Source organism: Mangifera indica, chromosome 2, assembly GCF_011075055.1.
Source record: "Mangifera indica cultivar Alphonso chromosome 2, CATAS_Mindica_2.1, whole genome shotgun sequence".
Lineage (NCBI taxonomy): Eukaryota > Viridiplantae > Streptophyta > Magnoliopsida > Sapindales > Anacardiaceae > Mangifera > Mangifera indica.
Window position 1 is genome coordinate 3,614,208 of NC_058138.1, and position 14,426 is coordinate 3,628,633.

The 14,426-nt window shown below is 32.7% G+C and overlaps 1 protein-coding gene across 1 annotated transcript; it reads left to right on the forward strand.

Annotated features, from left to right (window-relative positions):
* The first annotated feature begins 6,650 nt into the window (after window positions 1–6,650).
* On the forward strand, window positions 6,651–13,370 carry LOC123201454 (calreticulin-3-like). Its single transcript, XM_044616972.1, has 14 exons — window positions 6,651–6,766; window positions 8,335–8,442; window positions 9,302–9,494; window positions 10,044–10,302; window positions 10,471–10,527; window positions 10,624–10,671; window positions 10,832–10,918; window positions 11,005–11,062; window positions 11,145–11,212; window positions 11,800–11,892; window positions 11,967–12,023; window positions 12,154–12,246; window positions 12,751–12,780; window positions 13,042–13,370. Exons 1-14 carry the CDS (start codon window positions 6,673–6,675, stop codon window positions 13,051–13,053), a joined length of 1,257 nt encoding a protein of 418 aa, XP_044472907.1. The 5' UTR covers window positions 6,651–6,672; the 3' UTR covers window positions 13,054–13,370.
* The last annotated feature ends 1,056 nt before the right edge of the window (window positions 13,371–14,426 follow it).

Sequence of the window (14,426 nt, forward strand, 5' to 3'; positions counted from 1 at the left end):
ATGATATACGAGCATGTTTTCCAAGCTAACAAGACTCGTAATTAAAGGATGATAAATGTGACAAACCATAAACCATCTTCTGTAGTTTTGATAAACTAGGATGACCCGAACAATTGTGAAGAAGCGTTGGAGACTTAGTGACGACACATGCTATAAAATCAGGTGGATTTAGTCAGTAGAGGCCTTGTGACTCACTTCCTGTGCCAATCATTCGGCTCGTACTGCGGTCCTATATAAGAACAAAGTCATTAGTAAAGGTAATTATACAATTTAGGGAATGAGTAAGTTTGCTAATAGAAATAAGATTAAATGGACAGTTAGAGAGATAAAAAACAAACTCCAAAGACAAACTCCAAAGATAAGAGTGGAAGAGGATGAGCATAACCTACTGTCTTGGTAGTAACGATAGTCTATTAACTAATGTTACAATAGGTAATGAAGTAGACTTAGTAAAGTGAGAAAGTAGATAGGGGTTACCAGAGATGTGATCAGAGACACCAGAATCAATGACCCATGGCTCGGAAGAAGAAGAGTGAGTGATGCATACAACTAAATTACCTAGATGAGCAATTGAAGCAACAAAAGATGAAGATTGTTTTGTGTTCTGATATCAGAGATAATCTTTACGATCAGTACCTGTGAGTGTTGAAGATGGTGGGGACTGCACTCCAGAGGAGTCAATAGGAGAATCAGAAGCCTGAACAATATTAGCAATTCGAGAAAGACGACCATAGAGCTTATAACACTTGTCTCTTATGTGACCCCATTTGTTACGATAATTGCACTTTGATCGATTTCCACGACCACCACCCTCACCTGACTGTTGATTTTGGGAGACAAGGACAGATGAGTCAAAATTAGAGGAACCAGAAGATCCAGTCATAACTCTTGAGGAAGACATACGAAGTAGACGAGCAAAAACTTCATCAAGAGTGGGGATAACAACACTCGCAAGAATTTGATCTTGAACATGAGTAAGATCAGGACTAATTACAGTCAATGTAAGAACCATAAAAAACTTGTCTCGTTGCGCTAAGTCTTCAATTGCAGTTTTACTAGGGGGAAACAATAAATTGAATTCAGTCTTTAAGGATGCCATCTGACCTAAAAAATTAGACATACTTAGGCCTTGTTGTTTTAGAGTGACTAAAGTTGATACAACATAGTATAACTATTGAATATCATTGGTGTATAAGAGTTTGGCTTGAGTCTAGATATCATTACATGTCCTATATGCTTTGAAAATAGAATGGAGTTGAGGATCAATGGTATTTCATAACATGTTATATAATAAAGTATCAGTTTTAGTCCATACAATTTTATCAGATGTAATATCTTCAACCCTTTTAGTAAGATGGTTTTCAAGACCTTGTCCTATGCAGCATAATTCAACAAATACAACCCATGAAGTATAATTATTGCTCTCTATTAATTTTTTTGTAGTAATCATTGGAAGAGAATTAACAAAAAAAGAGAGAACCTGGTTTAAAGCTTCTAATAAACATGGTGAATCACGAATCAGAGAATAGAGGAAGCTTTCTGGAGAAAAATGAAGATATGGAGAAACTGAGGCCTACAAATTGATTAGAAGACTGTTGAATCGTGAAATAAAGCCTTTGGAATGCGTGAACAGAGGAGGAACAGAGGAGCAACCAGTGGAGGTGGGTCTTCAATAGAACTGACCACCGACTTCTACTGAGTCGATTGGTGGCGACAGTGTAGTTCCATTTGCACTAGAACAGTAGATCAAAGATCACGTTTCAAGAGGATAAACAATCGGCGCATGCAGCAGATTCCGATGTCGGATGACTACAAATTCACCACAGATGGACTCGTTAGCGTCGTCTAAGTTCAACAAAAGAGGCTGTGTTGTCGCACTGTCGCCAAAACAGGAGATTGACGTTAGAAGATACTAAGAGATCGAACGGTGTGTGGAACGACGAATAATGATGCTGCTTTGACAGATGTGTCGGCGAGAGAATCCTGATCATACTGGTATAAGCACAATCATCGAAAAATAACAAAAGCACAGTGATCGAAGAAACAGTGGAGAAAGGACTTGGATTCGTTGGAAACTAAGTCGAGAACGTCAGAACAAAAAATTTTAAATGCGTGATGTAGGCTCTGATACCATATGAATTGAGAATATTGTTTTCTTATTAATTTAGAGTACAAAACATTACAATATATATAATTACAAAGAAGGTATAAAAGGAAATAAATCAAATCAAATTCATAAAAATATATTTTATCCTAATATGTTTTGATAACCTTCCTTATATAACAGAATACAACTCAACAAGCTCAATTCAAAATGGTTAAAATGATGTTGTTTTGATGTGAGTTGTGTAGAGCTTGAGTTTAGCTTTTTTCACGTTGAGCTAAACTCAAATTTGGTTTAAAATGCAAAACACTATCAAACAAATATAGTAAGTTTGGAATGTATAAGTGTAAATTGATAATATCTTATTCTACTTAAGATTTAAATCATAATAAAAGTTGAAATAAAGATATCTTAGATATATTTTACCGATAAAATTGATTATAAATTTTTTAAGTTTACAATATTACTTTTATTATACCTTTGTAGCAGTACAATTTATATAGAAGATGATAATATATAGTATGTGAACTTTACCCTTTTTAAATTTTTTTTTGTAATATTGAAATATTATTTAAATCGTTTCAATTATTTTCTTTTTATATTATAATTTCTATCTTTATATACTAAAATATATATTAAACTCAAACAATGAAAAATTTTACATCTATCATAAAAAAACTCATTATCTTGTAAAATCAAATAATAATAAATTTTGTTTTTAATTTTAAGCCAATATATTAGAATGAAGAAATGGGTTACACATAAGCTTTTCTTTAATCCTATTATTGACCTCTTAACAATCATATACATATGAATTAATTATTGAAAATTTCATTGTTTTTAATATTTATCTACTTAAATTACAAATTGAGTAGACAAGAAAATAAACTAATTTACATATCTTAACCCCAAAACAAGATACACAAATTTCCTTCAACTACATTTAGGGTTGGACTTGAACCGAACCTGTTCGAGCTCAATTCGAACGAGCCTAAAATAAGTCAGCCCTATACGAGCTCGGTCGAATTCGAGCTACTCGTCAAATTTTTCAATTAAAAATTTTGATACAAAACGATGTCGTTTTGACTAATATATATTAAAACGATGTCGTTTTAATAAAGAAAAACAAGTTGAGCCGAATTCGAGCTTGACTTTCATGAGCTTGATGAACTTGAGCTCGAACTCAAACTCAACTATATGTAAATCGAATCGAGCTCGAGTTTGATTCAGCTCGAATCTAACCCTAACTGCACTAAATCCGAGTGTCTTATAATAAACAAATTTCACATTTACACCAAACAAACTCAAACTCGACCAATTATTCAAGTATATATAATAAAAATGAGTTTGACCTAAAATTTAAAAAAAATTTTCAGATCAAGGGGTTTGGTTTTGTCCCTGGTTTTTCTATATAGAGACGGGATAAATATAAGTTGATAATCTTGTAAATATCAAAGAGTTAAACTATTAAGTAGAATTCTTATTATCTCGATATAAGATCCACATTTTCGTTTGATTTATGAAAAAGTGACACGTTTGATTATTGATAAAATAACTAGTCGTTTTATTGAATACCTTTCGGGTGTCGTTTTCATGAGTTTGGGTAAAAGAGTAATTTTACCTAATATCACATCCAATGAAATATTAGGTTCCATGTCACAAAGGGAATTGATTGGATGAAGAAATTAGTGGAATTGGTCGTGACTCTCACTGTGAATTCAATTTCAATTAAAATAATTTATTGACAGAATGTGGAAGGTCCCTCTCATCGTTGCCGTAGACTTGGGTTTAAGGAGAAGACTTGGAAATTTCTCTAGTCAATTCTTCAGTCTTCATTCTTTAAAATTACTGAAATACCCCTTTACGTTTGCAAAATTTCAATCCAGCCTCCTTCAGCTTTAAAATGTAGCCCACAATTTTTTTTTTTGTGAGATTTTAATAGTATATAACGAAGTTTTGATACAAATATTTTTTTTTAGGAGTATATTGTAACATAACAAAGATCGTATACATTGAAAAACATTTTTCATCTAAGAATATCGATAAATATTAACGTATCATTATGTAATTGAGTGATTTTAAATTAAAGATAAAATAAATAAAATAACCTTATGTGTTTGTATTAATATTTATACTTATTCTTAATGTATATAATATTACTCCTCAGATCATTTTCTGTCCTCGTTGAAATTACTCATAGAATAAGCTCATGTACTTCAAAGCAATGCTTACAAAAGTTTGCTTTAACGAGGTTATTTGAATTACAAAAATGAAGATATCTAAACAATAATGAAGACATAAGTTCAAAATTTTTCTATAACGATTGTGAGATTGATCTGTAGATTCAGAGTGTTATTTATTTGGGTGAGATTAATCCAAATTTGATTAGATCGAAAAAGCAAACTCGCAATAAAATGTAGAAAGGATGATAGAAGGGTTTGTTTTTTGAGAAAGAAAAGGAAGAGAAAAACCTTACAACAGTAACGTGACAAGTTTCCTAGAATGTGTTTTGAAGGATACTGAAATTACAAGCTTGACTTGAAGGTTGACTAGAAATTAATTTCTTCTTTTCTACTATGATATTTTGGGTGGAAAATTAGGGCAGATTGACCTCCAAGTCAAGCATGCGGAGTAGAAGTAAGAAATTTTTACAAAAGCGCGTAACTCTTTATAAGTAATATTATTTATATATAATGGTAATTATATAATTAAATATTATTTTATTTTTTATTTATAATTATTTAATCATATAATAATATATTATTTATATACTTAAATTATTTATATATAATTTTATTAATTATTTATTTATATTTTTTTTTGGATAGATAAAATTAATATTTTTAAAATAATTTTATATAATTAATTGTTAAATATATAATTTAAATTAAAAAATTAAATTTTTATTATTGATTTTAATAACCAAGTCAAATCCAAATTTTTATCCAATCAGACCGCGAATGGATGCGGTTTAAATGTTTGGTTGTCCAGACTGATTTATTAAACTATTGGTAAGACAATAATATCTCATTGACTCCTGTATTTTTTTAATTTTTTATTGCTTTTTGAGTAATAAAAAAATAAAAGTAAAGATTACTTTTTCGTTTTTCAAAACAAAACTTCGGTAGCAATAAATAAATTTTTTTTACCACTTTTACTTGCATTTTTTAAAATGGTACACACACTTATTCATAAATGTATTCAGGAGTGAATTGGAGCCGAATTGATTCTGAACAAGTGTTAGTTCGAGATCGAGTTTGGTTAACTATATTAGTGAACTATATCACCATTCATTAGAGAAAAAAAAGAGTTATTAGAAAAAAAAGAAGAAAATATCATTGAAAAAGAATCGTTCGAATTCAAAGAAATCGTTGAAAAAGAATAAAAAGAATCGTGAATGAAGAGAGTTTCGATATAATGATATTAGTAAGACATTAATCTTAAGTTGAGCTTAAACAGAAATTTCTTCAATTTAAACTCAATTTATTTATATTAAACAACAATTTAAGCTTGATTTGTCTCAATTCACGTCCACCCCTAATTACATTTTAAAAAAAAAAAATAAAACATGTATATATTCCAAGTGCCGTTGATTGTATTTACTAAAATTTTGGACTATTACGAGAAAATTTGTATTTCATTAGATCGCCCAATCAAATCAGATTGACCAATAGGTCTTGAACGAACTAGTTCGATTGATTGGTTTGATTTCCGTAACCTTGGTGGCAAACAAAATAAAATGAGATATAACAAAGAAAGTGGGTTGGAAAAAAAAAAAACAATTGGACAATGCAACGTGTTGCTAATTTCTCATTGGCTATCGTCCTCAAAAGGCCCCTACCATTAATGAGTTGATTTAAAAAAAATGGGTCAATATGCACTTTTGCAAAACCCCATTAATGTTCATAAAGCCCTTATAGTTTCTGTCCTTACCTTAAACTCCCTCTTTTTAACAATAGTCAGTTATCCCCCGAATCTAATTTCCTAACAAATTGGAAGAGGGGTTTAAGATCAATTCCGTCATTATAGTTATTAAACTTGGACAATTTTGTTAATTGGAAATTAATGATAAAAAAGATGATGAACTAATTTTCTACATAGTTTTGAATGCGGGTTATAAATAGATAAATATACCGAGAAAGAGATCTTCATTGTGTTTATAATGTCACAAGCTTCTGAAACTTGATTATGTAACAATGTATACTTAATCAATCTTATCATTGTAAATACTCACCAAACCCTACAATCTTCAGAAAATGAGAAATTAGGATTTTTAACGGCGTAGATACGTAAGATACTTGAACCCCAAATTTTATAAGAGCAAGCTACATGTCAAAATGCTTTGCTCACCTCTCAAGCCCATATTAGGAAGAAATTTGATACTATTTATGAATCTGGGGTCTACTTAGCACAACCAAAAACTAGAGGGATCCCCAAAATGTTCATGAATCAATGGCAAAAATGTAATTAATTCCAAAACACAAGGGCAACAGTCTAGCAAAGTTTCTATAACTAGGCAGACTTCTCACTCAAGAGCTAAATGTCCTCTGCCAGTGGCACATACACAAATGGCGAAGCTTGTTTCAGCGCTTAAGCTGCTTGTACTTTCCCTTCTCATTCAATTTTCTTTTTCTGAAATTATTTTCGAGGAGCGTTTTGACGGTAAAGTTTCTCACTGATTCATGCCTCACATGCTTGTACCTTTCTATTTTTTTTCTTATTTATTAATTTTTAAATAAACAATTTATTTATTAATTTCAGTCCTAGCTTATTTTGCCACGTCACTAACGTAAGAGTGCTCTGTTTCAGTATTAATCTGTTAAAAAAGAAAAGGGAGTTGTGGATGTTTGGTTGCTGAGTAAATGTGAGAGGAAAAAAATTTCAAAATTTGAAGTAAAAAATTGGATTTTTGGGTCCCTTTTGCTTAAATTATGCTGCAATCAGCTTTTTTTTTTGTGGCCTTGTAAACTCTGTTTGGCTGCTTAGAAACAGCGGGAAAGTGAATGAAAATTAAATGCTTAATCTTTTTATTTTTCTTGAACTCTGCTGCAATCAAATTTTTTTTGGTTTTTGCACTTCGAAAGTTCTGTTTGGCTGCTCAGAATAAGCAGGACAGTGAATGTTTTCTGTTTTTTCTTGGACTATGCTGCAAACAAACTCTATTTTTTTCTTCTTCGGTGACTGGAAAATCTGTTCGGCTGCTTGGGAAACAGTAGGAAAATGAAAATGAAATTTAAATATATTATCTGAATTTTGAGTGTGTTTTCATTAATTTGTGCCTTGATTTTGTTAAATTGAAGTAGAGGAAGAATATGAGAAACTAAAAAAATGGAAAAAGAAAAATAAAAAATCGAAGTCAACCAGTCAACTCTAATTGTTTTTGACCTGTCTCTTTCACATTACCGTCTTCATAACTTTTTGTTTTATAGTTTGTTTTAGTTTCTGTCTTTTTTTAAATTTTGGCTCTAACATGAAGAAACTTTAGTCTAGGGGCGTATTTGATCCGAACTGGCTCGATTTGAATCTATAACTCAGCTTGAATGAGCTAATCTCGGGTCAGAGCTTTAGTATTGTAGTTTGATTCTACATCGACTTTAATGACACTGTTTACATACTGTTCATCTGCTGGCTGTCCTCCGGTGATATTGTGTACAAGCTTAAAGGAGCTCGAACTTGTGTTGGGTATTATAAAGATTCAATCCAAGCCCAAGATAGGCCTGGGCTTGGCTCTGCCTGGATCAAATTGAATCCATCTCTGCTTTATTCTAAAAAAATAGGCAGCAATTTTCTGAGAAGCTTTGAATTTGGTATAAACTTCACTAAAATTTATAACAAGCCTCTAAATCTTAACATCAAGGCAGGTTAATGCAGTTTAGGAGTTTATTTTAATTTTTCCCTGTTAATGTCTGTTTATGTTGAATTGTACATCTTTAGTCTGTTTCCTGGTTGAGTATTGAAAGGAAAATTTTGATTTTAGAAGCGACTATAATGTAATTGAACTCAATTTTTTTTTTTAAGAGTTGCTTTCTTTTCGGCTTGAAGTGATGTGTTTCATTTTACACTTTTGGGTCTTTGTATACTTTTTGGGGCTACACTTTTACAATCACAGTGAGTTGAGCTTGGTTGTTCTCAATGGAATGTGCTTGCAATAGTTTAGTGCACTGAAACATACTCAGCGCTGATTCTTTTTTAATAAACAAATTTGGTTTCTGATTTGACATTGGAAACAGAGGGATGGCAATCGCGGTGGGTTAAATCCGACTGGAAACGAGCTGAAGGAAAAGCTGGGACCTTCAAGCACACAGCTGGAAAGTGGAGTGGAGATCCAGATGATAAAGGTATATTCCCAATGTTAAGTTGCTGATTAACTTCCATAATACCCTGTATTGTTTTGATTGAATTTAAGATTAGCGTGTTGATGTACTATATTGCTTGCTACCTGTTAAAATTGTTGTGGTTATGGATAAGTAATTACTGAGGTTCTTTGAGATCAGAACTTTCCTGGGTGTATTTGTTTCATTCTATCAACATCCTTCCACTGTATCAAAGTTGTCTTTGCTTTCAGGTTTTTGAACCTGCTTAGATTCTAACCATCAGAATTTTGGCAATGATGTCAGTGTCAATACCATCTTCTTAATAACTTTTCTTTTCTATCTTATATACATGCTCCTGCTAAAGTCGCCGTCCTGATGATCACTCTGGATGTATTGTTACACTAACTCTGCAATGTTGAAATGCTAACTGCTGCCACTTCTTTCCTAATACCACACTGCATTGTGCATTAAACATGCCCCACCACTAACATGCCTGCCACCATTTCTATAGCACATCATTGGTGCTTCCTCCACTCTTCAAGTCTGTCTCTATTTGGCACCTCTTGTTCCTATGTGGCATCATCATTTCCACTGACATCCGTGCAATTGTTGCTTATATTCACTTGCTTCTACTTTATCAGATGACATTTCAATGTTCTTGCTGTTATTTTGTTAAAACTGGTTAATGACTTGTACTGATACAGAACTGAAAATGTCCTATGCACCCTACTTGTCACCAAGTAGGAGTTATAAAGGGAAAATTTGTGGGAACTATTGGGGATTAAATTGGATGGATAAATAGCTTCCCCTACTCCTTTATTTTTGATATTCTTAATTTTTCTGTACAATTATAAACTTTCTTATGATCTTTCTAATGTTGTAGGCATTCAGACTCACACCGATGCCAAACACTATGCCATATCAGCAAAGATACCAGAGTTTACCAACAAGAACAGAACACTGGTTGTACAATATTCTATAAGATTTGAGCAAGAGATTGAATGTGGTGGCGGTTACATAAAGCTTCTTTCTGGATACGTCAATCAAAAGAAATTTGGTGGAGACACCCCATACAGGTGTAGTTTCTTTATACAAATTTTAGAAAATAAATTTCTCTGTGCTTTAAGTTCATTTGGCACCAATTTGTTAACTTAAATAATTTTCTTTAAGCATATCACCATTATGATCTCAAATAGAAGAAAATAACTGGAGACAAAATTATCATTTTTTTAAGTCTCTAGTGATAGTGTTGAGCTAGAGGGCCTTTCTTTAACCTCAGTGGAGAATGTCGTATAATGAGAGCTTGAGAGAGTGATCATGTGCACTTGTAGAAATTTGACCACATATATTATACAGGTCACTTGGCTGGCTTAGAGATACTTATAGTGAGAAAAATAAAATGAATTGTTGATATGGTGGTTCCATTCTTTACCATATAGGTGTTTTAAAATAGCCTACATGAATTAGTAACAAACAAGTATGCAAATCTTTTTCATTATTCTAAAGCATTCAGTTAGTTTCTGTGCTGTTTCTAAGCTTTTTTTCCTTCCTCTGCCTCGTTGATCGAGTTTTTGTAGATCTTCAACACAGTTTGGAAATTGTGCTAAAAGAATTTGTTTGTACAGTTTTATGTTTGGACCGGATATATGTGGCACACAAAAGAAGCATCTCCATGTTATCCTCTCCTATCAGGGCCAGAATTACCCCATCAAGAAGGAGTTGGAGTGTGAAACGGACAAATTAACTCACTTCTACACATTTATTCTTAGGCCTGATGCCTCTTACAGCATTCTTGTTGACAATCGAGAAAGGGATTCGGGAAGCATGTATACAGACTGGGATATTCTTCCTCCACGGAAAATCAGAGATGTCAAGGCTAAAAAGGTATCCTGATCAACTTGAAACTCATTTAATATCAAGTAACTCCATAGATGTAAACATATTCTAGTGTTCGTTGCCTGTTTCTAGCTTCCGGCATTCTCATTGTATTAAGTTCCGACTGTTTTTGTTTCAATTACTGAATCTGAGGTAATTGTTTACCATATTTCACAGCCTAAAGATTGGGATGATAGAGAATATATCGATGATCCTAATGCTGTAAAACCTGAGGTATTAAACTTCTTTGTACTTTCTTACTGGTCATCCATGTGTTATGCAATTGCACTGGGTAAATCACTTTTATTTATGTGTAATTTTGTCTTATAGGGATACGATTCAATTCCGAAAGAGATACCAGACCCCAATGCTAAGGAGGTTAGTAAATCCTAATGAAATGATAATATTAACAAAGCCACGTTTGTGAATGCTTCCTGGCCTTTTGAGATTGAACCTTGGTGTCCTAGATACACACAGAAGACTGTTTTGCATAATATCAACAAAACCAGTTAACTCTTGTTTCCCTTTCCCTGATCAGCCTGAAAATTGGGATGAAGAAGATGATGGTATATGGAAAGCACCAAAGATACCAAATCCAGCATACAAAGGACCATGGAAGCCCAAGGTATGCAGTTGTACGTTTATTGAAAGATTGAAGCTTGACACTTTTCTCTAATTTCTAATCAATTCAACTTTTTTCGGACACATCAGAGAATCAAGAATCCAAATTACAAAGGGAAATGGAAGATTCCTTACATTGATAATCCAGGTAATTTTATATACTGTATCCTTTTTAACAATTCAAGAAAAAAATTTCAACAAAATATTAAAAACACTTTCCACTTGTGCAGAGTTTGAAGATGATCCCGATCTTTATGTGCTTAAACCTATCAAGTATGTTGGTATTGAAGTTTGGCAGGTAGGACTGTTAAATATGAGTATTAACATGCTAATTTGAGAAATATATTTATCTTTATGTTGCAATAAAATTCTATTTAAGGATGGTGATTTGGCCTTCTAATTCGGGTCCCTTACCCATTCCTCCCCAGTGGGGAGGGGATTTCCTAATAGGAACAGGATTGTTAAAATCCTTGCATTTGCGGTTGGGACAGGGGCTGGGATAGTTATATCCCCAGCCCGCCCTAACCTAACCTGTCCCCCCTTTACATATCCTCTAAATTTTGAAATACAAAATTTCCCTTAAAATTTCTGAATATCATGAATGTCCTGACTATATAAAGTTAACCCTAATCGACTAAATCTATGTTTCATTTTCTCTTCCATGGGGATGGGGAAGGAAAGGAGAGAGAAAATTTCCAAGGATGGAGATTCCTTGTCATTCTCACATTGGGGAAGGGGCAAGGATGGAAAAAGGTCTCCCTTTTAGGGAAAGGCCTCCTTTTTGGGGATGGGGATTAGGGTATTCAGCCCCACCACCCCATCCCATTGCCATTCATAAACGCATTCTTCTTAGTTGAGTGACTTGGGCTACATGGTTGACTGCAGGTTAAGGCTGGATCTGTATTCGACAATATTTTGATCTGTGATGAACCAGAGTATGCAAAAAAAGTGGTAGAAGAAGTATTCCACAATCGAGAGGTGTGTCCCACACATTCTTTTATCAAATGGACCATTGTTAAGAGCCTGTTCCTAACTTCTGTTTGATATTTCAGATTGAAAAAGAGGCTTTTGAGGAAGCAGAGAAAATCAGGAAAGCAAGAGAGGAAGAGGTTATTATGCAGACATAATCTCATTTTACTGAACTATTCACATTCAACTGTATACTTTACTGAACTATTCACATTCAACTGTATGCTTTGTTTATTAGTTTTAAGTCATTTGAGCCCTTGAAATGTGCAGGAAGCTCAAAGAGCGAGAGAGGAAGGTGAAAGGAGGAGAAGAGAGAGGGGCTACGATCGACGCAGGGATCGCTACAGAGATAGATACAGAAAGGTTTGTGCCTTATTACTACAAAAATTCTTTGCACTGAACACTATTTGTTGGAAGCTTTAATTTTTTGTTTGAGATAATTACACTTAGTGATATCAAACTATCACATTTTTTTTAATTAAAGTGAGCAAACTTTGTTTTTTAATTTAAGGTACTGAATTTTCAATTTTTCTAATTGAAAGGACTAAATTTTAGATTATTCTATTCAAAAGATTAAATTTTTGCTATTTCTTATTGAAGGTATCAAATTAATTACCTTACTTCTAAAACAAAACAAAATGAACAATCTTAATTATTTTTATTCAGTACCTTTAATAAGAAATATTGAAAGTTTGGTCTCTTCTATAAAAAAATCTGAAAGTTTAGTTATTTTAATAAGAGAATCTGAGAGTTCATTCACTTTAGTAGAAAAAAAATAATAGTTCCATATCTTCAGATGTTGTTATTCATTTTTCCTTTTTCTAAAGAAAGAAATGTAGTTTCTAAATTGGATTACTTCTTTTGCAGCATCACCGCGATTACATGGATGATTATCATGTAAGCCTCATTTCTGCTTTATTCTTGTCATTTGAATGCTTATGAGTTGAGATATCTGTTTCATAACAGCTCCCATTTTTTTTTCCCTAGAAAAACTGATTTTTATGTACCCATATAGCATGGACAGATTTCTTCTGACCCTTATATCTACCGTGTAGAAGATTTACAACATGAAAACCTGAAAATGGAAATCATCATACTTAGTTTTAAATCCAGAAACCGATATGCTCGTTTAACAAATCTATGTATTTTTTTTTTTAGGACGAACTTTGAGACGGTTCTTCCATCCACTGCCCACCTACATGGTGGCATTGCCTCTTCTTCATGTTGTCAAGGCCAGCAATTGCTGAAATAACAACATTTTACCTTGGAGTAGAACTTCTGGTCCTAAATAGTAATTGTTCTGCAATTTTCTGTTGTAATCTTATTCGGAAGTATCACTTGTGCATTGTTACATAAGAAACTAGTTGAAACTTTTAGAGATATGAAGGCTGGCTCAATCCATACATTGGAGTGAATATACTTATTTAAGACTTTAATAACTTGCTTGCCATTAAGCATGCTACCCAAAGAGGGTTTTTCTTTTTTAATTTTCAGTACCCATTCAAGGGATTGGTCTAAATCTTTCTTAGTTTGATCGGTGGTCGAACCATGACATGAGTATTGTGGATATAATACAAGATTGAAGCAAAATGTTCTCAAACAACTGAAAAAATTGTCGTTTGATGGTTTGATACACATCCTTGCCATTGTTGGGACTTAACCAATCTTATCAATTAAAAAAAAAATTTATTTTCTTTTTAATATCCAATTAAGTTAAAACAAATTAAATAAAAAAATACAACAATGTATAACTAAATGGAGTTGTGACCGGATGGAACGGTGTCACTTAGCCATTGTTGGGAGTCAGGTTTGAGTTTTGGTCCAATGGTTAATACTAAATTAACCATCACTATTTAATGGGGTAAAGAAAATTGGCAGGGTGCACACATCTTAGATAGAAATGTTAAACTATTGGAGGCTAAGAATAAAACTATGCGTACAAATAACTTGTATAAATTTATCTTATTTGGAAACTAACCGGTGGGGAATATTTTGTCAAATAGATGAACTTTTGGGGGTTTTAGGATATTCTTTAAATTTGTTGACATTAAGTATTTGTGTCAAAATTTGGGACTTTTTCTACATGTAATAGTAGTCCGTCTTAGTCCCACATTGGGAGCAATGTTTCAAATTTAGATTAGACATTGACACAGTGAAGGGACTGGTTTGGGTCAACCAATGAGCTAACTGGTTGAGAAATGATCAAACCGATGTAATGTTTAAATAAATTTAAAAATTTTAATTCAAAACAATTTTTTATTTTATTATTAAATATTAAATTTGAATTACAATTAATCAAAATTGATTTTAGTTTGGCGGCAATGCATGTTAATTTTCATTTACAAAATACTGAGTTTGAATCCTTAACGACTACATACCTAATATGTTAGGTCTCGAGTTCCTCAATTTTTTATGCTCACATCACGTGAATCGGTGGGTTTGTACTGGTTCGGTTGTAGCTTATCTTAATTCAAAACTCTAACCAAGTTTAAAATATTATTAGACTAGAGTATCCAAATAGATTATGTGAAAGATATTATCAG